Source organism: Accipiter gentilis, chromosome 29 (genome assembly GCF_929443795.1).
Source record: "Accipiter gentilis chromosome 29, bAccGen1.1, whole genome shotgun sequence".
Classification (NCBI taxonomy): domain Eukaryota; kingdom Metazoa; phylum Chordata; class Aves; order Accipitriformes; family Accipitridae; genus Astur; species Astur gentilis.
In genome coordinates, this window is record NC_064908.1 from 19,169,050 (window position 1) to 19,197,032 (window position 27,983).

The 27,983-nt window shown below is 37.1% G+C and overlaps 1 protein-coding gene across 6 annotated transcripts in view; it reads right to left on the bottom strand.

The window, feature by feature from the left end:
• Positions 1 to 729: 729 nt before the first annotated feature.
• TTLL11 (tubulin tyrosine ligase like 11) overlaps positions 730 to 27,983 on the bottom strand; it is a 52,851-nt gene continuing 25,597 nt past the window's right edge. For 4 of the 6 annotated variants that reach the window (XM_049832457.1, XM_049832456.1, XM_049832462.1 and 1 more), the window contains 3 exons: positions 9,466 to 9,723; positions 6,901 to 7,007; positions 730 to 3,248 (listed from right to left, as the gene is read on the bottom strand). In XM_049832457.1, the coding sequence (XP_049688414.1) occupies positions 2,959 to 3,248; positions 6,901 to 7,007; positions 9,466 to 9,723 (655 nt within the window). In that variant the 3' untranslated portion in view covers positions 730 to 2,958. The other 2 variants (XM_049832460.1, XM_049832458.1) reach the window with 2 other exon arrangements.

Here is a 27,983-nt window from a genome sequence, read left to right on the forward strand (position 1 = left end):
GACTCACTTGCCTCAAATCTTCCTTAGGTGTTGAAGTGTTTTTAATCTGATTTATACCCAGTGAGGAATATCAGACCCAGCGTGACTGGTAACGAGAGAGACTTCACTGGTATGCAATGTTCGTATCTTCTAGGTCATAAATGGAATAGTGAGTGCTGCGTTATTCTCTGGAAAGAATATATAGAAAAGTATTATTAAAAAACCAACGCCTACTACCTTTCATGTATTGTTTCTTTTGCTAGAAAGGTACCTCAGGATTAACAGATTATCAGTACATTAGCATTCATGGTTCTGAATAAAGTGTCTCTGGTCATTTTTTTGTGTGTGCATGGGCTGGTAACTTAAAGGCTATGTGAAATTGCTTTGGATGTTAAATAATATGCAGAGGAAATTGCATTAGATGGCAGGGAAGAGAAATGTGACTTTGTCATTAAGTCTCTAAAGTACACTCCTGTTTTATCCCCCTCCTCCCCCTGAGAATAATATGGCATTCAATTTTCCAATTATATAAATACATGAACACTGGATTACTAGAGGCAGATAATTGAATATTTTTGACTATTCTACAAGGGACCCTTCATGTTTGAAGCGGGAGATAAACAGAGCATGCTGCATCAGCTTCTGTATGCACAGGCTATAAAAATCTGAATTAGATCCAGAGAATATAAAGATCTCTAAAACAGAGAGAGATCTTACCAGTGTTCATTATATACAATAGTTAATTTATTCCACTGATAGCTGGGTAACTTATACAATAGCAAAACCTGGATATTTTAGGCCATAGATTGTACCGCTTTAAAGCTGTAAGGAAAAGCATTCGCAGTTGTAGCATTTCAAATCCGACTCTTCTGTAGCTCTGTCTTTACAGGACATCAATCACAAGATGAGAGAAACTGTAAGCTATTTTCTAGTAACACACTGCCAATCGCAAGACAAATGTCAGATGTCACAAAATGAGAAGTAACCATTTTTCAACTTGTGAATGTCTTCAAATATATTACAATGAAACTGTGAAAAAAATGACCCTTTCAGCTTCATTTGTTCTGACAGATGCCAGACCTTGGAGTTTGGCATTTTATCTTCATACTGCAATAATCTTTATGAAACTTAAACAAGGCTGAGGGCAGCGGCATTAGTCTACAATTGTCCTCTTACGTACAATACATAAAATTTCAAACATTCTAACCGTTGAACTAAAAAAGATCATCTACTACTACTCTTATTGGTGTTACAGAACAAGACAAAAAGAAGAAGGGATGCCCACATCCAATATTAACACATGCTAGGTATTAGTTTCTTGTGGGCTCAGCTTGACTTCTGCATTGTATTGCCATGCTGCTGATTGCCACTTAGGAAAAATGCATGCTGCTTAAAACTAACATCAGAAAAGAAACTCTAAACTTTTCCTGAAGTGAGAACTCACTCAATACCATACGTGCATTTTGTCCATGACTTTAAATGAGTGGAGTCCCTCTGCACTGACAATGTGCGTCCAAGGTCACGTTTCTGACACACGAGCCATTGGAACATTTTGACATGGAGCTCAGGTAATTTTCTCCAATCCAAAGCTAAATGCCCAGACCCCGTCCCATCTTACAGCTTTGCGATTTTTGACAGTATGAGGAACACTAGAACATCAGCAGACTCATTAACATTACAGAATAGAACAAAGGAGGAAAAATCAAACTCGGATGTAGACATACATTATTGTAATAAAATATCAGACCAAAAAGAATTTGACTCAACAGCCCTGAAGTTCCAAGTTATTCCTGTCCTTTCAGCCAGTCTCATGTTCTGCTTAGCCACCCCCCAGAAAGAGTGTGATTATGGAAGTCATCGTTCATTTCTTGAAAAATAAAACTACTCTGTACAACTCCAGTGGTATAGCCCAGCATTCTTGACAAAATATCCTGTTAAATAATATAGATCTAATTTGTACAGAGTTATACTGTTATTTAAGGGAAAAAAAACGAAGAATGTGTGCAAAGACAAAAAAAAAAATCTGCTCTAGGTGTTACTGCAGGTCCAAACAGGGTAACAAACATGCAAAAGGCAAAAAATAAGCAAACCTAGAAGTTAGCCTGAAGTCAGTGACAGGATTGGTTTCACTGGAATTTAAATGAATTCTTAGGCCTTTACAGTGTAAAGCTTTTTGCAGAAGCAGTGCTTAGTACCTGAAGACAAAACCACCACTTGATTCACCAAATTTGACTTAATGAAGTAAATTTTTTCTGTGAATAAGTGTGAGCTTATTGGTTCTGTGGAAGCAAAGGGATAAACATTTTTAGTTTTTCTTTAAAAAATTAACAGTACTTGTCATGGCAAAGACGTGTACAAAGCAGTAGAAGCCAAAATGTGATTTCAGTGTTTTAAGACTGACTTAAAAAAAATAAGTACATAGACAATGACCAAATCTGCATTGATTCCAACACATGCAGTCCAAGCCACCGAAAGGAGAGGGTCAAAACCTGAAGTCTGACCACAAACATAATTCCAGGTTTCAGTTTTCCAAAGTCCACAACTGGTATTTGAGACTGCAGCTCCTTACTTGGTTTCCATGATACCTCCAGTGCATACAAAGCAACATAATTCCTTTGATATGAGTGTGCCTCTCGATCAGTGCAACTAATCCCATGATGCTGGTTATCATCCCACTGTATTTTGGTCCCTGCCTTCACACGTGGTTTTCTATGTGCTTGGGATGAAAGCACAGTTTGTCACGCGAGGTGTACTGTAGGTCCAACAGAGAGGTAAAATAAATAGCCATTACCAGGATCATTATTTGAGAATGGGCTCTTACAGTAGACTTTTTGAAGAGTGTAAATAAAAAAAGCTGAAATAAATAATCGCGACTATCAGATGAAGGAATTCAAGAGTCTGTCTCTCCTCCTGTCTCTCCCAGGTACACGCATGTACCTGGGAATTAATTCTCAGTTCTGTCCTGGTGAATTAGCACCATTAACAGCGATGACTTCTATAATCTGCAAATTTACTAGCCGTGGCCGTGCGATTCAGGAGGGGTGTATATGCAGCTGGTGGAAGGTGAAGTCCATCTGCCTGACAAGGAACTACTGCACTTCGGCGGTCCACAATTGCACGGCCACAAACCAAGCGCTTTTCATCCAGGGCAGCCAGATGATACTCACAAAAATGAATTAGCGATGCCACTTGCTCGTGAAGTGGGAGGGACTTGTATTTTTTCTGAGCCAGACAGAAGAAAGCTTCGACAAAGGCTTGCAAACACATTCCTGCAAGGAAAAGGTGTTTATAGGAGATTCATAGCACAGTGTTCTCTAGCAAACTACATTCTTTAAGCATAATACTATCTCTTGCTTCTTTTGGCAGCAAGGCCAAATGTATATGTGCTGGGTATGGACACATACAATCGTGTTAGTTAACATCTTTTAATTTAAACAGCAGCCATCTAGAATCCTCACCAAGAAAAGAAATTGTCTGTCCTTCAAAGACCAAATGACAACGTTTTATTTGTATGTAACACACACGCTCATTTAGTTTTTCAGTACAGGGCATACCCAAGCTGGGTTACAGACGGGCGATACTCTCTGTCACTGAGGCTATTTCTGGTGTTGCAGACATCAGCCCAACCAGCACCCTGGCATCCAGAGGCAAACTGGTACAGCAACAACCAATTTTAAGATATTGTACGATTAAATTGATGTGATATCAGCCTTGATTTCTTCTGCCTCAAATATTAAATTGAAACCAAATCAGACACAAAGTAACATATTGAGCTTCAAGGAAGACAATCTACCTGGAGAAAAGAAGTTTATATCGGCAACTGAATTGGGTCATTGAAACCTTGTATTTTTAGAGATGGATTCAAAAAGTTCAAATGTGCAACTACTGAAACAGTATGTAATTTCAGTCTGCAGCACTATAAAGATAACCCCATTACCAAGTACCACCTTATCACAGAAGTGAGTTTATTCGAAGCATTACTTTCCTTCTGCAAAGACTGTACTAGGTATGAATCCTTAGCCTTCCTTTTGAAGGCAAAGAGGCCATTTTTTTCAGCCACACCCAGTAACTCTACAATAGTAGTTTTGTTTCAATTGAATTAAAAACAGTTGAAGTGTGTGTGAAGGGAAAGTAGTGTAGTGCCAAAAAATTTCTCTGCTATAATAAAACTCTCTGCTCTGCCCCTTCACAAACAAAAGTCCCCTGCAGAAGCCACGTGCTGCAGTACAGACTCTTCAGGTGTTGCTCAATCACATCTTACTAATAACATATTACCACAGCCAATGGAAAGAGGGGCTGCATATTAACACTAATTATTGCATTTATAACCTTGAAGTAATACCTACTTTAATTCTTAATTAAGAAGCCAGACCACAATTGGTTTTGCAGAATGCCAGCAACAAGGAACAGTTATAGCTGCTTTGTGCTTTAACTGGCTTCCCAGTTTGAACATACACTTAAGATTATTTTAGGATGTGATATTGAAAAGTTTGGGTTTTTTAACTTACTGTTGGCTTATTTATGCTGCAGGAAAGGCACCTTTTCAAAATATTACAATTACCTTCTGAAGTATAATTTCTCTCAACTAAGGCTGCAGCTGGGGTCGCTTACGATCTTGCCTGTAAAATAGCTTGCAAAGGAATTGGTGAGTTATCTGAAAGCAGCAGCTGCCAGCTCAGTAAATTATTTTATCAGTCATGGTGAGCTGCAGGCAGGGAAAGCACCTTTGGTAGCATACACACTTTCTCCCCCATAAGTGACACTCATGTGAAGCATTTAATAAAAAAGTTAGAAGCTGCTGTTTTATGACAACAGCAATAGTTACTGTATTGATTACAGCTGGAACTGGGCCAAACGCAAAGCCAACAGAAATGCTTGGGTATTTTGTGTTGTAACACCTAGAAAACATCTGGTTCATTGAGATTGTCAACAAATAAATCTCTTCGTTTCTGAAAGCCTGAATATTCACTTGCATTTCTATTATTTTTGCTAGTGAAATTCTATCAGCTAACCACATAAATGACTTATACCCACACTGAAATGCTAAATGCAAATGCTCAAATTTTACATACCTGTGAAACTAAGGTGACCCTAACCTACCTAAACGAGTACAGGAGTTCACGCATAATAAACCATACTATCTCCTCTGCACTATACTTCCCTTTTCTCCCTTCTAATCTTAGATCTGGATTCATTCTTTTCATCACCCATATGAACAGTCTATTTTACTTATTCTCCTTTTCCCTTATCTGTCTTCATATTATTCTCCTTTTCCCTTATCTGACTTCATATACACAGACTCTACAGGTTATTATAGGATACCTATGTTCAAGCAAGACAAAATAATACTTCTCTATTTCATACAAATATAAGCTTCATTAACATTTCTGAAGCATGTTCAAATACTCAAAAAAAGGTTATATATAAATAATTTTACTGCTGTCATACCTGACCATGGTCTTTTATGTGTGTCACTAATTCTTGATGTTTATGCAGGAGGGAACTACAGACGTATTTTAGGGAGGTGGGATAACAAATACACAAGTCAGTCTCAACTTGGAGACTTTTGTGTCTTCTGCTATTTTAGCATTCAAAAAAAAAAAAGATTCAGGAGTATATGCATTGATGTCCATGTTCAGCTTCTTACATAAAAATATATTTTGAACCGATTTCTGGGAAGATGCCAGCTTGCAGCTCTGTGACCAGCATGCTAGTTTATGCCAGCAGCATCAATGCGGATTTCTTTATCCCACACGGATTCAAATGGAACCTTGACAATCCTCCTTGATGGCCACAAGAAACACTGGCATAAAACCTTCCAGAATGCTCCAACTGCTGTTTCCCTGCTATAAATGGCTCAAAAAATGTCATCAGAAACATTTAATGGTTTTTTGGGGTTTTGGGTTGTTTTTGGTGTTGGGGTTTTTTTTGGGGGTTTTTTTTTTTGAGATAGGAGCATTAACACAATTGAAATTATTCAACACTTTACAAAAGCAATATGGAAAAGTTGACAAATTTATGGACTCAACTTCATATAGAAATGTAATAGCAATTCTAGAAATTAAGCTATATATTAAATGTAACATAACAAGAAAATAATCCCTGAACTCTGCTATTTGATAGATTACTGTTTCAGATCTAAAAATGTGACCAAAGCAGATGGGGAGGTAATTCACTACTGAAGGCTATGTTGGCTGTTTGACCCAGCTCCTGCATGAACAATTTACAGCAAGGGGTGCTTGTAGCAAAAACGCACTGCTACTTGTCCTTAATAGGAGCCTATTTAATAGCTAAGCACTGTGCAAGTTTGTGCAGAAATCTATTGTCCTTCCCTCGCCCATCACAATGACAATGAAAATGAAAAAAGGGAGTGTACTGTTGGGCATGTCACACACACACACTCCCTGGGAAAGGAAAAGCAACACTGGTAGTTTTGTTTGCCCCCAAAGTAACCTTTTTGGGGAACACAAATCAAAAAGAGAAGTTAAGCATATTTATTTCTAGCTCCTGCATAGCTTTTGGGTTGGTTGGGTTTTGCTAGGCCATGTAAGCTACTCTAATATGGACATACCTTCTTACACTGTAATTAAATTGAAGGTTCTACTGGAAATGGTTTTAAATGCTTCTCTGCAAACAGCAACAAGTTTTACAAATGCAAAATTGCAAGCATAAAAAGGGGCTTGCAGAAGAATTTTTCCAATAAATAAATTGAAAACTAAGAGTGATCTGTTCTGTAGATAAAGGGAAACTGCCACAGACCTAAACAGAAGAATTTGCTGTACACGTACATGCCTCATATGCCTTGGTCCCTTTTTTTTTTAATGGAATGTTTGAAGTGTGCTTGAGCTACCAAAATTGCAAAAAAAAAAAAAAAAACAAACCACCCAGCTTCCATAGTCTGCAAACACAAAATAGTGTTACCCGATTCTTTGTGGTCGATTCCCATGCTGTTCCACCTTCTTGTGATATCAATATATAAGATATCTACAGAAGCCATTGAAAAATTGCTGTTACTCAATTTGCAGTTTCTGTTAAAAACAGACAAAATAAAGAAGAAATTCTGATTATGTCCAAACTTCCAAGTTAGGAAAAATTCTGCAAGGGCAACTGAAAGAACACTGGGAGAAAAGTTTACCCATATCATATGTACACACTCACCGTAACACGCTTAGTCTAATAAAACACATACAGCAGACAGCAAACAAACCAGTGTTCATTAGGTTTGCATATCTGAAATGGTACAAGCCCTGAATTTTTCACATGCAGAGCATCTCCTGTATGTACCTAGTCCTGCTGCCAGTTCAGATCACGTAGGCACCACCTCTGCCAGAAATGGCCCTGGGCAGGAGGAGCGGCCCACTTCCAGGTGTGCACCTAAAAAATCCAATTTGCACGTGGTGCAATCTCACATCATTCTCTAGCCAGAAGAAGGCAGCAGGTCATATTACAGATGAACTGGCTTATTTTGATTTTGCAACAAAGTGGGGGGGGGGGGGGGGGGGGGGGGGGGGTTGAAAAACCCTGAGTACTTCAATTAAAAATATGACTTGACTGTTACACACAGCTTTCTCCCAGGCTATTGCCAGTACAATTTCCAAGGCTGTAACAGAATGGAATTAATTGGTACATTGCAAAACCCAACACAAATCTGCACAGACTATCTACATGAGGCAGAGTTTACACAGAGAATACTTTCATTTGACTGACTGATCCTGTTTTAAAAGGGCTGGAGAAAAGCTTTCAGGCACAGAATTACTTCTTCATGCCTGAACACTGAACAGATTTACCCTGTGCGTTACTGAACACCGCATGGAAAACAGCAGCATCTCTGGATACATCTCCAGCATTTGGTGATAAGCACATGCAGGAGATCCGACACTTGTGTGGTCTGAGCCTGCAGTGTAGTGTTGATCAATATATGAGAATTAGCCATCTGTCCAGTATTTCCAGATGTCTGGCAGCCTGGCTGGAACTAGTGGACATGCCAAAGAGCTGGCCAAAATTTTTAGCCAGAAAAAGAAAAAAACAAAAACAACCCAAACCCCAAACACTGGATAATTTAAAAGAATCTTACTCTTTAGTAGCCTAAGCAGAGCTCCCTTAAAACAGAGAGTTAAGGTCTGGCCTAAATAGTCCCCCAAAAATCTTAGGCAGCATCCAAGCAAGGACTAGAGCCACTAGAGCTGGTGTTTCCCTTTTAGTTATTTTTTAGAACAAAGAAATTATTGAAGGGGAACAGATTTCGATTAGCTAAAATTTGAGTCGATAGTCTCTGCAACCACTTGCCCACACATGCATGCACACACATATACACAAAGTCACACTTGTGTACCATTTTATTCTTGAAAAGTGATACAGCACACATCTTAGAAACATGGCCTTATTTCTGAAATGAGTAGTAATGACAGCATTTCAGAAAAGGGCCATGTAGTTGGTATAGATACTCTGGGGAAAAATAAACAAAATATTTGCCAATATTAAAAAGTTTAATTTAACATGCATTAGGAAACTGCAAACACTACTTCACTGAGATATGACAATTTATTTTAATATTCTTAAAAGAATATATTGGCATTTATTCTGTGTTCATCTGAAAAGCGTCGAATTAAGGCTGGACTAAACAATAGAAAATACAGACCTTGAAACAATCCTGTACTGGTCTGTGGATAGAGCAGATGCCTTCAGTCATTTTCTATATATCATAATTTGTATAAATCAAATTGTTTATATTCATTCCTGAATGCTAAATGCATCTGCACAGAAACAGGACCTGTATTTTAAGAGTACATCTGCTGCTGCTGCTGATTTCTTTTGTCATTGTCAATGAAAGAAAATGAGATATTTGTACCATGACTAGAACAGATATATCCGTAAAAAACAATGAAAAAAACCCTCACAAATAAAAAGTACGTGAAAAAATAAATTGAGTTCCTTGCCATTGCAAGTTGCAATTTCACAATGCAAATCCTTGGTGCACAATGCATCAGCAACTGGCATTTGGAAATCCTTTCCTGTGGTCTGGGGCAGATGGCTGTGCCCCCACAGCCAACAGAATCAGATCAAGTGAGCTCATTTCGGTTGTCACTTTCTCACAATGGTATTCTGATGATTTACTAGGAACGTGACATGTTGACTAAGACTGCAAATAGTATCTCCCAAAGTATTGCTGATCTGCTGTAGAATAAAGATGCAGGTTCCTACTAGACACAGTTTCATAGGTCAGGTATTTTGGGAGCTTGGAATGATAAAAATATATCTGTTTTATTAAAAAATATGCAATGGTTCAATAGATCTTATGGGGAGAAGTTTCTTTAGAAGGCATTACTAAACCTACAAGCAAAAAAATGTACCACTGTTAGGGCCCGCTTTTATTCAACAAAACCCAAGATAAGCACTAGGACAACAGTACCACCCCACAGGATCAGGAGTTTCTAAGTTCTCGACTATGGTTTAAGCAATTACTAAAGAAACCTTCACTTTACTAACCTTATAAATGTTCGGAAACCTGTTGGCCCCAACTTTGTTGTCCCTTTTACACCAAGAAATCGGATAAACAGTGCAGCCACTCTGTCCACAAGTCGCAGATAGTTGAACTGCTTCGCGTACTTGGGAAACACTTGCTTGAGACAAAGGGAGGGGAGGCCAGCCTCTGGGCTTTTGGTGGTATCGTATTCCGGTCTGTCTGCCGGTCCCGCGTCCAACAGCTCTTCGTTTGCTTCTGACACATGCTCCAAAGTCTGACACCTGTAGCACATAAAATAATTGTATCTTATGTTAACCTTATTCTTAGAAGATGCTGTCTTTCTGGACGTTTTTAAATTATAAAACATTATTTTCTGAGATTTTTACAATAATGAAGAATCAAGAACAAATACTAAGGTTCTCAAAAACAGACACCATGTTATAGGAATATTTAAATGGATAACGAGCAGACCATTCTCTGATGCCAAAGATAACGCCTATAAATATGACTGACAAACAGATGCTGCACCATTACCAGGTTAATTGTGGGAGCTACCATTAACTCGTAACTCCCCTTGAAATGACTAGGAGCTGGGCACAATCATACCATTTTTCTGTAAATTTTGAAATTTTGTTTTATACTAAACCACTCCTTTATCAAAATCTTGGGTTTACCACCCCAAGAAGGTAAGAGTGGGTGCCTGGTCACCCTAACACCGCACGGTCGCCCGGACCCCGTGCCCTTCCTCTTACATGGCCCTTTGGCTATTGTGTCCTAGGAAGAGGTCAGCAATTTGCTATGCAGGTATTAAATTGCAACGACTTCTAGCTGTGTACCGTCTGGGCACTGCCCAAGCTGCAGAAACAGATGGAAAACATTACCAGTGTTCAGAAGTTCAGGGGGATGGCTATCAATCCAGCTACAAAATTATAAAAATGAGTATTTTTTTAAAAGATGAGTGATTTTAGGACCTCACAATTTTGACAATTTAAGGCATTACATTTTCCATAGGACTTCAGCATTTTCTGAAAATCATTTTCCCTTAAATTTATTTCATATAAAACATGCCAAAATTGAAACACTGACAATAAGTAGTTACGTCTGAAAATCTTGATCAAGGTATGCCTGCACGATTCCCTTACAATGCTTCAAAAATATTAATAGTGCATACATTGATAAAGACATCTTAGTTTAGTAACAGAAAGCCTGGATGGACATCAGATTGCATTGCTCCTTTCTGCATCCCTGATCTGGAACAATATTTTTCTTTCATAACCTTTTTTAAAAAAAAAAAAAAAAAAAAAAAAAAAATTAAAGGTTTTTTTTTTTTCCTTCCCTTCTTGCTTTTCCTTGTCATAACCAGTAATGGTCCTTAGATCACTTAATAAAGCTGAGGTAACAACAGGTTCTCAACAAATTGGGCCCCACTGAGTTCATTTTTTCTAAAATGGCAGGTTTTGGGTTTTTTTTTAATCCACATAGTTAAACGTTAAAAGCCAAACATTTCAACCTTTCCCCCCCCAAAACACACAAATTATTTTTCTCAATGTAGATTCATTGTGAAGCTGCAGACTATCCATATTCCTTTCAAAAGGTCTTTACAACCTCATGAAAGGTAACAGGCTAACTTCTTCCACATAGACAAGGAAACAGCACATAGCAACTGCACGTTGGTGTTATCAGCATCGAACAAATATAGGTATGCAGAAAACAGATGACTTTCATGGAATTTCGTGGACTATTTCATGGAAAATGCTTAGAGATTGCAATAATCTAATTATATTTAAACGTATTTTCCAATAATGATTAGAAGCTTTTACTTTCCCTGGTAAGTAAGGTACAAAAAGTACAGTAAGATACATTCGCAAAGAAGAAATTCTAACAATACATTCAGAAGCAATACGGTTCATGTAAATGCATACTTGCACTACTCTGAAGACAACTTCTGGGCAATCCCATTATTTTTTCTTCAACTCTTCTGTGCCTACTGTAAAAATACATTATTTCATCTTCATTGTCATTGCCAAATTCCCTGAATAAAGCTGATTGAGATAATGATGTTCCAAAATAAATGTTACGCGTTTATTCAGCATGACATATTTTTAATTTTTTTCTGCATTTGACATGTCAAAAGAAAATTAAAGATTGCTATCCTCATAAGGTCAGAAACTCTGATAGCTGTTGGTAATTATTTGACACCCACTAAACATATGCAGGTTTTAATTTTCTTTCCAGCCACTTTTGTAAGTACCTATCATCAAGAGTAAGAGTAATTCACACTAGGTACTAAAAAAATTAGTGCTTTTACTACATTGATCTTTTGTGTTCCTGAGCAGATTTAGTGTCCTTCAGAAACTTCTGTTCCAGCAGAAGATAACAATCAACAGAATTATTATTCACCCACAGCACTGCAAATGTTATTGTCAGATCTACAGTAAATCTGTACCTTCCAACTTCAACTGCAAAAGGCAGCAGATTTCCTTAGCCCTTGTACAACCATCCTGTAGTCAGTCATCCATAACAAATATCCCCATGGGATTTTCAGCCTCTCTCTTCTACTTCTAAATTTCCCTGAAAGACATTAATTCATTGCCATGCTGTGTCCGCTTTCAGTAGAGAATACTTCAAATTAATACTTTTTAACTTCTAGTGAGAGATATGATGAAAATAAATGTATGGCAACTGTAAGACAAAGGGCACTTACAGGGAAAAAAAAAAAAAGAATTGCAAAAAAAAGTTTTAATTAGTATTAACTAAATTGCAATATCTAATTTCTAAAAGACTTGTCTGGGGCCAAGTTTTCAACCCTGCTTGAATGTGGGCTCTGAACTCATTCACACCTCCAGATGTTACCTTCAAACAGCAGCAGCTCACCATCCACTGCAGCATCTGCCCAAACTATAACCACAGATGTGACTGCTCAGTGCAGAACCGAGACTGGAAGCTTCTCCCTGCACCAAATGCCAGCTCCAAGTTCATTTAGATGAACTTTGAACATTAGCAGAGGTTCCAACAGTTCTTTGTAAAAAGCATCCGTGTTCAGCCTCTTTTGGTGTTTAAGTACTCGTAACTGCCAAGGCATTGCTGCTCGGATGGGACTGTCACGCTGCGATTCACAAAGCATCTGTTCTTCTAAGACAACTATTGTTACAAACTTCTAAAATAACAGTACTTCTTTTGTATCCACACTTATATTCCTCGCTTTTGAGTATCTGTAAATGTGATCATTTTTTGAGATAAAAGACTCTAAAAAAAACTTTAAAAAATAAATAAAAATCTTAGGTAGTGCTTGGGTAATGTTCCTGTCTGCCGCAGACAGGAAAGTAGAAAAATAATGTTATTTTTGTCTTTAGTTAAGTAAAGCTTAAAGTAATAAATTATTAGCTTTGTTCTTTCTCATGTAAGATTGGATGGTAGTTCCACCGCCATGGAGTACCCTCTGGATGCCAAAAGAGCGAGAGTATGTACAGCCAAGAAACAATAAGCATGCAGGCTTCTATTTTTAATCTTAAAAGGTCTGTTCATGAATTTAAAAATTCAAATACTCAGCCAGGTGAACTAGACCTTGACCAAATGTGAAACCTTGTACTCAGTGGGAGAGAGGTTGTGTTGTTTGTAACATAACTCTTGTTTTAATGATGCCTGGAAGCCCCGAACCCTTTCTCATTCTAAATTCTTGAGTGTTTTGGATTGTACATTATTCATCCATCATTAATGTTTTCAGTTAGGAAAATACAAAGCTTTACTTTAAAAGATGCAAGCGAAGCTGAGGAAATTTCATTAGGTTTCATTTTTTACAGAAAATCCTGAAGAGACTGTTACAGGGAGCAGCTTCAGAGAGATTAATTACAGCCCCAGCACTCTTTGGTGCCTGTGCTGCCCAGCGTCAGAAGGGAGGCTGGAGGGCTGTCCATCCACTACACTACTGAGACAGAGGTTTGACTTGTAGAACAGTGGCTCTCAGCATAGTCGTCTTCTGCAAATCTGTACTTCCTTCACAAATCTGTACCTCTTTCCTGCTGAAGGAACAGTCCCTGGAACTTCTGAGGAAGTACAGCAGTTTAAAAGAGGGTTTTTTCAGCCTTTTCATTTTTCAACCCCCATCCTCAAAGGAAATGCGAAATGGTCACGAGGAGAATACCCAAACCATAATCGTAAACAGATACTCTGGACACATTACTGCTGGGAGCCACAGAAGACTGTTTCTCTAACTGAGGGGGAAGGGACACAGTCAAATTATTAAATGGGACTATGTTTGGTTTGTATTAGGGTCATAGAAAATTGTGCTTGTAGAAAAAAAACCTCTATTATGGTCAACGAAAAACTATTGTTGAATGTAATAAAGCAGAGGCTCTAAACTACCATCTAGAATTTCCTTCTTCCCCGCCTTTCTTTGGAAAAAAGCCTACAATTGCCTTTGAGGTCATGGATAAAAACTCAAAACCAGCTTTCCATTTCAAACTTTTACTGAAATAGCTCTTAAACCCATATTTCTTATTAGAAAAGTATTTTTTAAATAAAACCAGCTTTTTTTGTATGTTACTGCACGTCTCAGTCCTTTCCTCTTACACATTGGGAAAGTCTATAAAATATTTAAATCAGAACAAGAAAACTTAATTCTAATCTTTATTGCCAAATCTCGTACTTCCATTAAATAAAAAACAGAGAATCTACTTCTTAATTTGCTTTTACAGGTTATTGCTTTTACAAGTTTAATGATTTGGTTTGATTCTTTAGCTTCCTCCTTCCCCCAAGATTTCCTGAAGTTTCCTTTTCTAATGCACTAGAGCTTAATTAATTTGATCATATAATTTGGATTAAAGCTATAGTTTTATTAAAAGTGAAAACTAAGACTTTCCAAAACAAACCTGCACAAGAGCTTGTCTGTATCTGCAAAACTGAGTTGATACATAGACTTGCCTATTCTTCACGCTCACCTTAACTGCAAGCATTTACACAGACTATATTTGGAGTATAATTCTCCACTGCTACCACAGACAACATTTCAATAAAAGTTTATTTTCTGTAGATCTATTCTACACACTTATATGCACCCAATCTCAATGTGGTCTCAACATGACTAATTAAGAAAAAACTGCCTAGCTAGGTCTATTACAGCCAGACTCGGTATCTATAAAAACAGAATTTTACTGTGATCTGCACGTTTTTGCAAGGAAACAGTGCACAACATATTTTTTGCCCTAGCGCTAGATAAATTACACTCACTTGCAATGCACCGTTACATTTTCTTCTGTGTTTCGCTACCATCTGCCATCGCCACACCATAAGGGTGAGCGGATGACATAACTCCCCAAGGGTCGTGCAATCAAAGACTGGTATAAGCACTGGCAGTACAGCTACAAAAAGCAGAAATACAGCTCAAAGGCCAGCAACAATGAAAAAGTACTTTCACCTCCATTTCTACCATTAATTTATCAGTCAATTGGAAAACACAGAAGTACACATTTTTGTAACGTTACCCGTCAGATTCAAAGTGTTACTAAAAACTCCTATGTATATTTATCATCCAGTTCTTTCTTACTCCAGAAAGTGACTTCCAAGAAATACCTTAAATGCTGTCTCATTCAGGACTTCACCTTGGGAGGCTGGGTACAACACACAGCATTCTCACACTTGGCCCTAGTCTCCCTGAAAACCTTGCAAAATGGCTGTGGACAAGTGCTGCAGTGGAGTTGCGGGGAAGGGATCAGAAACTCCAAAATGCTGAGACAAATCTCCAGAAAGAGAATCTTGCACAGGTTCCTTCCATTAGCTCATTTCTCAGGGGACTTCCAACAGGCAAGGGGAGGAGTAGAAAGCTGAGCCCCACACTTTAAAGCTGCTCCTTAGAATTAATTGTTTTGACTGACACAGCTGAGTCAGGCTAAATGAATGAAAGGTCAAATATAAGGTAATGCTTCTGTTGCTATACAGAATAAAAGCAAAGCTTAATTTACATACTAATGTCTGACCTCAATACATTAATTTCTCTAATTCTGCAGCTCATGACAGATCTTTCTTTAGAAATAATCAACTATGGAGAAAATATTAACTGCATCTTTAAAAAAGAATTTTAATAAAGCTTACGGAAACGACATCTAAGACTACTTATCTTTTATACATGATTACTAATTTATTAATGTTTCCTCCATCTACGCTTTATCCCTTTCATTCTGACCAGCCTTAATCTTTATGCAAATATAAGTTGCTAAGGGACAAACAAATTTGCAACTACTAATTAAAGACTTCAAAATTTGCAGCATTTTGTATACTTGTATATGAAATTTAGCTGTCAAGTTCAGAGTAAAATTGGGTAAGCATTGCAATATTAATATTTCTAAGAATGCTGACTTGGTATTTTTAACATTTAGGGCATTGCTAGAAGTATAAATTAAGCAATTTTGGTATCAGCTGACAACTGCTTACCTAATAAAAGAAAATATTATGTTCTGGATTCTGAAGCTATAATTATTCCCTCAGCTGAGCCTCTATTCTCAAAGCAAAGACTATGTTAACATAGTTAAAAGTAGAGAATATTTTGCATGACAAATCTATCTATCCACCCATTTATGACCATAGTATATGGACCTCCCAAGAAACAGATAGATGTTTGTTACTGGAATGTGTAGGTATGAAATACATTTGTGTGCTCATTCACAGAAATAAATCCATTAGGAAACAGTAAGTCAAAGCCAAAGCAGTGTCTCTGCATTATCAACCATTCATGAATTTTCTTTTATGAACTAATCCCATTACTTTTATTAACACACAGAGACTTCCAGCACTCACAGTATGGGATAGCAAGAAATTTCATAGGTTGACTGCACATTGTGTGAATAATCAGCATCTTTTGTTTTGTACCGGCCACTTGTGAGTTTCATTTGAAAAAACTGAATATTCATCTCCCCTTCACCCTCTGGCAAAGCAAAAAATGTCAATAGCACTCGCATTTCCTCCTTTCAAAAATAATAATAAAGTTGCACAAAGATAAAAGTATTAAAAGAATATTAAACCCCACAGAGTAAGAGATTTTTGAAGTTTTGTTAGAAACTTTATAAACTTATAGTTTATTCAACACTTCAAGAATGCTTTGCGGCAGTCAAAGAAACCACAGTAAACAGTCCATATTTCAAAGAGCTGAATCAATCACATTAAAAATCAGGATTGATAATCACCATGTTGTTGGCAGACAACTAACTTCACATCATACAAAATACATTTTGAAAATGCAGCAGCTGTCCTGTCTCCTGGAAGCAGAAAGTGCTGAAAGCAGTTAGAATTTCCAGGTCTAAGAAAAAAGAATCCATATCACAGAGAAATAAAGCAGTTAAATCACCTCACTTACATTTTAACCTTATTGTGAGCATGACCATGCCTAACTTTGCCTGCACCTTCAAGGCCTAACATTGCATTCATGCTGGAAGGATGAAAGAAATGGAGCACCCTAAGTTTGTTTCTGAGAGTTGGCAAACACACTTTAGGTGAATCCAAGGACAAATTAAAAACGTACTCCAAAGCCTTGCCATTTGTTTAACAAAAACAAAATAATTTATCATATTCTTGAAAAAGTTAAATCAAAGCCCCTGCAGTCTGTCATCAACAATCACAGCAACTCTAACGCACAGCATCTGCTAGTTGCAGGCTTTCCATTTTCTGTCCCATGAGTGTTATTTGTTTACCATGTATCATACTCTAAGCTCCACAGACATCAGTCCCCTTTCTGAGACGGATGGTTCACTGCCTCTTCAGATTGGATGGATTTATTATAAAAATAAACGCTTCTCATTAAAGATTAAATAGCTTTTGAAAGAAAACAGAAGACTCTGAAAGTTTGCCGCCTTAACACATTGTTAATGAGTGTTTCCAAGATGTAGAAACAGCGTGGATCCTGACTTGCTCCACACCAAGGACACAAAGTGATGGATGAGAATATATTACTGACATTTTCATATCATATGCAGGGAAGCCTAGAGCCTCCACTTCAAAATCGAAACCCAAGACAAGCTGGTGAGCTGTCCTACGCATTTTGTCTAGGAAGAAATGCAGTTTGTTTTAGGAAACACGTCTGCTAGCCACACAAGAAATTACATACTTACTGGAGTTACCAACAAGTATTATTCAAAGATTAACACTTCCCTTTCAAAGGAGTTGTACAGAGCCTTTCTTGTCTGAATTGTGCATTGATCAGAGGAATTTCTGAAACAGGAGACGGTACAGAGGCACACTGTGCTCAACCTTCCAGTTTTAGCCTACACAAATGTGGTAATTTCTGTTCACTCCTAGATGACACCATTCAAGATGCTGTTGTCTACTTTTATATGGAGAATGCTACAGAAATAATAGCTTCTGATATTCCATAATACAAATAAACTTTCAGATTCCATTAAAAAAACCAAAACATACAAACCACAATATGGGCAACAGCTAACACCACTGCAGTCATCCACAAAATACCAGAGCATAGGGAACAAGAGAGATCTACATCCTTCCCTTGAAAACACAGCCGTGGAAGCATTTCAGAAGATGACCCAGCCAGAGAAACCACTGGTTCAGAGACACCCGAGAAGCCCAAAAGTCAAGTTGCTCAGTTATTTGAAGAAGAATTCTCCATAGTTTGGAATGGATCTTATCTGCCCTGATTCATAAGTGAGGATTTGTCCCACTATGCTTTGAAAATTTTTTTTCTCCTAGACAATTTAGGTGCTTGTGATCTTACCATCTTCCACATCAGAAAGGGCTTAATTTTAGGGTGTTTTAAAAAAAAAAACATGTATGAAAAGAGGTGTTTAGGTTTTCAACAAGCCTATTACACAAATCAGAAGTCAGAAAGGCTATGTTAATTCCCTTGTATTTTAAACTAAAGCTCAATCCAATAAACCATTTCAAACCTGATATCAAACACTGTAAGTGTTCACCAGTGATACTGCGATTAAATCCAGTTTCATTGAACTCCTACCTTACTAGGTGATGACAGGAATAAGTACAGCAGCACACGAGAGAGCGACAAGACATCCTTTAGAGATACAAAGCAGATACTGCACACCTGGGATAAACATCCAACTGGATGTAATAGTTGCACTTGAGCTCTGTTTTTATTTCTATAGCATTCCCTAATACATAGTTTAAATCATTAAAATGAAGAAATGCATTTGAGGAGTCTCAGGTGCAATGTGCTGGAAAACATAGTTATTTCCTAATTATTAATTGAGATTCTTTATTTCCAACTTTCTCTTTTTAAGAATAATGGTAAAATCAGTCTGCGTCAGCTAAAGATTTATTACTTTTAATGTAACAGAAGCAGTGAATGCTTATGCTATTACCTGTCATCTATTTGAGTGCTGCAGAAAATATGGCATTACTATAATGAAATAATGTATAAGCAATGCAAAACCTGCATCGGAAGACTTTGTTCCACTGTAGCAAAAAATTATTATAGAACAAAGATCATTAAATATGGTCCCCCATACTTTATTTTTTTGTGGAGGTAGCTTTTATTATTCCTAGTAGATTTATTTGTTTTCACTATTTGCTTTTAAGGTACTTATGAGCCTCATTATTTCTCCAGAGTTTCCTTTGTTTCCTTTAGAAAAGCGTGCCTTAAAAATAGTAATACAGGATACTGCAAAGGCAAACCAGTTGTAAAGCCTGATAATGTACTGAAACCAACATTAAATTAGACCACCAAGTGTCTTACAGTAGAACAGAAAAAACCTAAGCCCCATGATATTTTTTCCCATGTGGAAATTATTCTTAGAAAGCAGTCGTGATTATGCTAGGGTAGAAAAGGAGCTTTACCCTGTCATCCAATGGAGTAGAAAGCAGCAGTGCAACTGCATTTTACCAGCAGTAATCCTCCTATTAAAGCAGGTGAATTCTACATACACAAATAACACTACTGATGATTACACTGCTGTTAAGTCATGTGGCTTTATACTTTCATTTTGTGGCAACTGGGTGCTAGGCAGTTTTATTGCTTTCTAATTTTTTCAGAGACTAGAGACCAATTATTACTTAAAAATAAGCCAATCATCTCTCCTGCTAAAAGACGACTAGCAGCAGAAGTTAAATTATAGAGAACATCACTGCCCCCAATACATTAATTTCTGTCACTCTGTCACTGTAAAAATTTACAGCAGATATAATCTCTTTGAAGGGGGATCAAGTCATAGAAAATACAAGCCTAGTTTTAAACAGAATTTTAATTTTAATGAAAGCTTCAGGGAATGATGTTTATGCTGCTTATCTTTCATACCTGGTGATTAAGTTAATTTATACTTAATGGAAGAGGATATTTCTAATCCCCAGACAGGCTCAACATCTGTCTGTGACTATGTTTTTGGAAGCCTTAAGCTGCTTGTGATTGATGTAATAAAACCAGGATCCTGCAAAATTGACACCTGAAGGATATCTGTAAGAGGGAAAATGTTATTTTTCTGCTCAATGTCTGTGCTTAAGTCAAGCCAAAATCCCAAGCACTTAATTTTGCTGTCCCTTAAAAACCTGCTTTGCACTCCCTTGCCATTATTATGCGAGTATAAACAGGGGAATAAGAAAACAGTTCTCAGATATGGTTATGATCTAATATTCATACTCATTATGTGCACTATCTGAGAACACGTAACTTTCTGACGGCCTGAAGCTGATGAGAATAATAAAGCTCCTGCAAAAAATAAGAGAAATAATCTTCATTTTTTCTTCACTTCTCATTCCATGTCTATTTAAGACCCCATGCTAGCAAAATAAATGCTTGCATTTTACCCTACAGTTACAACAGAAAAAAAAAATCTTGAAAAGTAAATGTCTTGCCAGGAAAAGATAAAATTTTCAACTTTGTCCCAACAAATCACAGTATTCCTGCAGAAGGAAAGAAAACAAACAAACAAAAAAATAGGTATTTCCAGCTGTCATGTATATCCATGTTATTTTAAAGTAATGCTCTTCTAGAGAGGAAAGCAGCTACCAGATATTATTACAAAGCAGTCCGCTAATACTATCACACACTGGAAAAATCTACAGAAGTTCAAAGCAACACAGAATAGAGGAAGGAAGACCTAGAAGGTGAATGGAAGTCAAATAGCAAAAGAAAAACAAAAAAAACCCCAAAACTGCAGGTTTGAGTGCTTCATCTGAAACTGCTTCTAAAAAGGGATAAGATAGTGCCCACAGTTGCCCAAGTAAGTCTGCCTGGAACAACCAGCATTTACACGTTAACCAATAACGCTGGGAACATGTTAAAGGAGTGCAGCAATATTTGAACTCCAGTACTCTATCAAGTGTCTTCTAAGAATGTCTGACGTGCATTGCTGTAATTTCCTCAGGCCTAAAACCCCCTTGTTATATTAAACATACCCTCAAAAATCTTATTATTTATATATCTTTATATTAAACTGTTAGTATAAATTATAGATTTTTCTCTCCAGTAAAGTAGTGGAACACTTTTAAAATATTAGCAGTACAAGCTGGACCCATTTCGTAGCTCTGTTCTCTGACATACTTGTTCCACAGCCGTTGTCTGGGTCCATCCTGGTACAGATGACTGCCCTGATGGTTGGGGAAAAGGCAGCGCAGAGGGAGTTGCTCACTTAAAGCAAGGCTCGAGATCTAGAACTGTGAACACACATGTAATATAGCACCATACCAACTGACGTACAAAGCACGAACAGTGAATACACTTAAACACGTCCCAAGAAAGCACAGTGAAGTTTGCTTTCACAAATTAGGAACCTGCATTTAAACTCTGGCACTTTCTAGCCACTGAATTAATCTACGGAACACTTTCCAGTTAAGTGTCCATGTGTAAAAGACTAGTTAACAGGAAATTCTTAACATTTCCCTATTCTATCGGGTTTTATCTCAGAGAATCTCTATCTTACACTCATGTCTCCCTGTCTTCTACTTCTGTGGTCCCTTAGGTTGATTTTGCTTCTCCCTCCTCCTCGTTCTCCTCTGAGGATTATCACACAACTTATATTTCACAGGACACACTTGTTCAGAAACTACCAAGTCTCCAGTCCCTCTGGTTTTGGTATTTTCTTGGGAAAGAAAAAGACCCTACATCACATTTTGACATCCCATTTCAGAGGTTATTTGGGTAAACAAAACCAAAGTGATTCTTTATTTTATTTTAAAGGATGAAAAAGAATTAAGATCTCAGCAACTGCAGTTGAAAAAATTAATGACTGCATGTGAAAATCAGCAACATTAAATTTGCAGTGAAAAACTGTATCCTATCTCACTTACTCCAAGTATCTTAACAGGTTTACTCAAAATCCTTTAAAAGTAAGAGGGCTTTTTCAAAACAAAGAAACTCTTCAGACTGAAAAGAATATGACAACCTCATTCAAAAAATAGTCTCATTTTTAATATTTAGAAATATCTAAAAATAATGCAGAAAAAAATTGCTTCCATTAAAATTCCAAATAATTTTAGAATTGAGCTGACTTTTTTCAGTGCTTTCCCCAAACCATGCATCTGAGTCAGTGAAACCTGCCAGCTAAGATACACTTTGCAGTCAATGAAAAGTACTATCAGTTACTTCAGTCCATCATAAAAAAAAAAGAGTGGAGTGTATTTTGTTCAAACTAACAGTACCAAACTTGGGCTTTTGTGCTACATTACAGTGAATTAATGGTTTGCATCACATGAAAATACATAAATGGTGTTATTTCTTACAACTGCATGGGGTAATTAGATCATTAAATCTGCTCCATAATTCACAGCTGCACTAAGATTGACAACTACTTGCTACAAGTTCTCCCGTTCTTAACCCTGACATCTAGATACATTGCAAATAAATAATTCTTGGAAGGCATGTGCACGTAAGAACTTTCAACTGGTATTCAGGGATATAATTCATGCATATGCATTCATTTATTCCATTTTACTGTTACCTTAATAAAACACTTATGTGGCCCAGGAGCCCTATTCCAAAGAACTGATTTGCTTCTTTTATGAGTAAGGCGATGTACCTTAGTATGCCCTTGGCTGATCGATTTGTTATCACATGTTCTAGGTTGCACGAATTCTTATTTTTTTTTTAAATCAATTTGTTCGTAGGTTGTGCCATTCCTGAGAGAACATAAAGTACATACTGCAACTTAGCAATCACATTAAGAACTTAAAGGTATAACTGGAAACTAAGACAAAGTATTCAAGGCTCATCCCACAGATTTCATGCAATCAAAACTACCACAGTTGGTCATAGTTTTAGGTTCACATTACATACAGGTTGTAACGATGGCAAGGTTGACAGGTAAGAAATAAGACATTTTTATACTATATACAAATATACACATAGGCATGCTATACATACAGACATATATACACAAATACTCACTATATACATTACAATTTATCTTTACAGTAAATATTTGTACACTTATTTTATGAAAACTATCTGGTGGGAAGCAATTTAGTATCAGAAAGATTACAGAAAATTGGAAGTTACTGGAGTTTCCATTATAGATCAACTGGAAAAATTAATTTAAAAGCAGAGTTGCTGCTGTGCAGCACAAACATACATTCAAGAAGGTAAAAGGCTAATGTTCAGAAAATCAAATTTCATTCAAGAAGTATTTAACTGCAGGTTAATAATGGAAATTGTACCATATACAAAAGCCATAAAAAAGCTATATACTGAAGAGTGCAGCTGATCACTAGTCCTGCAGTAAGTCAAGATACCACCCAAAAACTACATTATGTTAGCAAGCTACAGGGTAAGTAGAGGTGACAATTATTTTGCTGAGAGCAGAAACTCAGCTCAAATGATTAGCATATTAAAGTGTCAGGAAAAAAAACAATATGCACTCAAGCCTAACTACTAATCAACTTCCCTGTATGAACATGCAAATTCAGTGAACCCACTTGGACAGACAAGCCATGCAGATGCTGCCTCTGCCCCATACTTTTAAGACGGAGAGAAAAAAAAAAAATGTTTTTAACTTCAAAACACAACAGCTTTCTTGTATTGAAAACTAAAGAGGAAATTATAGCAAATACACAGAAGATATAGTACTATCTCTTAATAATGTACTTCAAAAAGTTAAGCAGTTTCCTTAAAGGAAACAACTGCTCATTTTCTTCCTCTTCTTTGCATTAGACAGGCTGTGACTAACAGTCTAGCAGAAGAGAGGAGATGGTATTTGTGGAATGTGTACAGAAGACAGAGAATAAATTTACTTTCTTTACCTACATGAGGAACAAATTAGTTTTCATTTAAATTAATTTTATAAGCAGAAAGTTACTTCCTTATGCAGAGTGCTGCTGAACAGCCTGTTTTCTGGTTAGACAGCACGCTAAGCCATGTCCTCCTCTGCCCGGGTACTCTCTTCAGTGGATTCACTAGGCACAAATATATTTGTTTAGCTTCTACTACACGACAGTTTTTCAACTTAAGAGTTAGTCCAGATTAACACACTTTGACAAAATGTATTGCACTTTCAGAGCTGGATGGGTGCCTAGATACCGAGGCAGAGAAGCCCAAAACAACCTGAGCCAAGTACTGAAAATTAGTTGGAAATTAAGCCCTTGTTGTACACAAAACCACTAACCCTTTTCAGGCTGAAGAGATGTCAACCTTGAAGGCTACATATGAGAGGCCCTGAATGGTGGAAATAACATCTAAGAACATCAAGGACTTCTCTACCATATTATTTTTGCAAACCAGTCTACCTCTGAGGTAAAAGGAAAAGCTGAATGCCTTAACAACTACACTCATTCCACCCTCTCAAAGGTACAGTGAGCTAACTCCACAAAACACTTAAGTATGTGCTTAAGTACTTCATGTATGAGGTCAAAATATCCAATGTAACCTGAGCAAATTTCTGACCATGCTTAATCTGAATTTTCACCGTTTTCAGCTGAAGCTTGCCATCAGCAATGGCTGGATACAGCAAACATCCGTACATAACAAAGCTCCCAGGGACGCTTTGAAGTATTGCTGAGTTTATGTTTTAAAAACACCAAAACAAAACAAAACAACACAAAAGCAGCTTGCTTTGTTCGAACTCAGTCAAAGCAGGAGCAGGCACCAAAGGAGCTCCAACATCTATACTGTCAGTTACGGAACAAGGCTTCAACAGCCGCCAAGCGCCGCAAAGCCTTGCCATCAGGGTTTTGGTACAGTTTGGTGAAGTCAATGGGACTCCTCTTGCCCCAGCCATTACTGCTGGTTATGAGGGATACAAAATACAGCATGCCTTGAGCCGGATTTTATTACCATTAAGACTCACTTATAATCTCTAATCCAATAACTGAATTCAAAGATGTGTTTAGACCCACTGCCCCCACATTCATTTTTATGCCATTTGGAAGGAGACTACGCACCCATCCCACTTTATTCCTACCTCCCTTCTTTTTGGGCAAACCCTGAAGATTACAGCAACTTTTGTGGCTGCACTATAAAGACTAGAGGAAAGTGACATTGTGATAAAACCTTCCTTTTCTCTGTATTTTACAAAGGTTTTCTTTCCATTTAAGAATCATCGTAAGGGGGGGGGGGGGGGGGGGGGCAAAAAGACTTCTTAATGATAAACTTAAAATGTAATCCTGTGTGAATATCTAAGAGATGTAATTGCTAAGGCATGTTTTGATAGATCACAATGTTTAGAAAGTTCAGATTTGATGGAAACACTCTTGACAGGTCACACTCCTCACTTTATTTCCAATCCTTCCTCTACTGCTCACTGGAAATTTTAGAGAGCAAAAAGAAAGAAGAGAGATGTCAATAAAATTGTAATTTGATTACCTGCATCTCAAAACATTGTGATTCAAATCTAATTGGACAAACTAGTCTCCATTTGCAATTTAATAACATAAAACCAGACTTCAGTTCACACCGGAGCTAGGGGCTCTGCAGCACGCCAATTACTATGAAAGCATACTATGGTTTCAGACCAATTAATTTCACAATGCTGAAAATGAAACCTTTCAAAATTCTGCAACCCAATATCAATTCTTGTCCATTAAGATTTTTAAATGAACTGGGCCTGTCATCAGCTTGCTTGCTTAGTACATTCTAAGCATTTCCAGCTGTCCCTCAATATGGGGTCATTTCAAGAGATTCAAAATAAGACTGAATTCACTCTTTATGTGGAAGTTAAAATACAGTCTTTACATTCAAGACGTTAGTGCTTAGAATACAATATATGAGCAAACACAGACCAACTTGCAAAACTGGACTATGAATAACAGCATTTTTTGCAGTGATGAAGGTTAAAATGGGAATAATTGTAAATTAATCTGTTGTCAAGCATAGGGTTATTTAGTGCTGTGTTTGTGTGCATTCCAATGATACTCCATAAGTTCTCCATTTTATTAGCAAAGGACTGTAAAAAATAAGAAAGATGAAAATAAAACCATCAAAGAATGACATTGAGAAAACCCCTTTTTAAAATCCCAATATCCTGAATATTCAAATAGCACACCATCCACCAAGTTATGATATTGTATAGAAAATGCAATGACTCTAAGCACTCTGTATGAGAAAGTAAAAGATAAAAGAGATCACTAATGATGATCAGGTTGGCAAAATGCGAAGACTGCTCTGCAAACCTTAGTAAGCACCAGGGATATTTACTGAAGAGTGTACAATTGGATCTAGAGTCTTCCAGAGAAAAAAACTGAAGCTTTTCTGTAATATTTTTATGTAATGACAATACATAAACTGACCTCATATACTACTAAGCATAGTAACAGGCCATATCCTGAACACTATTAATTCAAAAGACTGGCAATACATGGCAGAAGCAAGGCATCATCCTCTTTTCACAGAATGAAGATGGTAGCAGGAAGAAAATGTTTTGTTTAAAGGTCACTGAGTAAATCAGTAAAGGAAATTGCATCTTTTATGTCCTAGTCCAGAGTTATTTTCACAGAACCAACTTTTCCTGTAATGGTTTGATAGATAAAAACATTCAAGTGAATTACTGAATTCCTACTGTATCTATGCTAGCAATATGGTTTTAGCTATTTTTGAAAAAACATTATTATTGCTTATGTATTTATGCATTTTCAGCCAATTAAAACCTTTCAGATTACATGTGAAATAGAGCCACTTATAAACTAAAATATCTGACCTAATTTTTATCAGCAGATTTTCTTTTCTTTTCTATGTTAGTACTGCTGCCACGGCACATTCTAATTATTTGACACTGTTCTGCACTCAGTATTGTATTTTCTGTTGTTGTAGTAGTAAACACTCTTGTGGTGCTTTCCTCGAAGTGGCTCTTAAAACCAATGTAGAACTATTCTGTGAGTCAAACACTACCAGATCCTTCCCTTCCCATTGTGGAAGGATGTCTCATTGTAGTTAACAGAATTTCCAACAGGGCCTGTCCTAATCAATAGGAGAAAGGTTAAAAGCTCTTAAGGATGAAGCAGATAAATAATTGCAAAAACAAGAACAGCAAGATCAAGGCACCTATAACATTTGCTTCACAAAACCAAACAGAGTAGTTGAGGCTAGGTCTTCTTGAGCAGGATGAGAAATAGCAGTAGAAATAAATACTTTCCAACTACAGAAAAACAAAGTTAATGTTTCACTAATCTGCACTGAAGTAACATTGACAAACATCGCATTTAAAAGTCTCCCTCACATGTCTAACTCATCAAAAGCCGCATGGGCTAATGTAACAGACAACAATTGATACTGAAGTTGGCAGATTGCCTAATGAAGGAATAAACCAAAAAGCCCTCTAGGAAAGAGAAAGGGTCTAATTCAATGTGCTTTCAAAGGGCTTTGGCAGAATGATACTGAATATGAATGCTGGGTCATTTTGACTGATGGAGAAAAAAATTGTGTCAGCCTCCAAAATGAACCAGAGTAGAAAGATCAATCTCAAGAAAGCCACACATATGAGTTTATACGCTCTCGGGCAGAAATAAGGCTTGGAATGAAGAGGTGGTGCTTGAGAAGCATTTGAATAGCTGAAAACCTGACCAGACTTCCAAGTGATAGCAAAGGGATACAGGAATCAACTGAAAGCTCTAGCAATCAGCTCATAAAGTCAATTAGCAAATGGAAGCCAAAATACTGATACTACCACAGCTAGGTTTATTATGTGCTTATTTTTATAAGCACTAAACTCACCCCATATAATGCAAAAGGCACTGACAACCCTGAGTAATGAATCCCTGTGGAACATAATACAGTTACTCACAGAAGCGGAAACTAAGATACATTGCAACAAGACTGCAGAACAGTCATTATTTTCTGATCAGTGATAGCAGCAACACCAGTATTCTCCCATTCAGTCTCTCCATATGTTTGTGTACTGAGTTTCTGACCCTCTTAAACCACCCCTGTCACACAATCATAACCTTAGAATATATATAGTTAGATAAACACAGTAATCAATGGCAAGAATGACTTTATCATCATCAAAATCTAGGATAATCATACTCTCGAGACATCTTTGCACAGTATATTTTCATATTTCCATTAAACATGACACAAACATCAGGGGAGGTTAGGAAACTGAATAGAAAATATCTGGAAAATAAATGGAATACAGCTGCACAGGTGATTTCATGACTTTTTTTT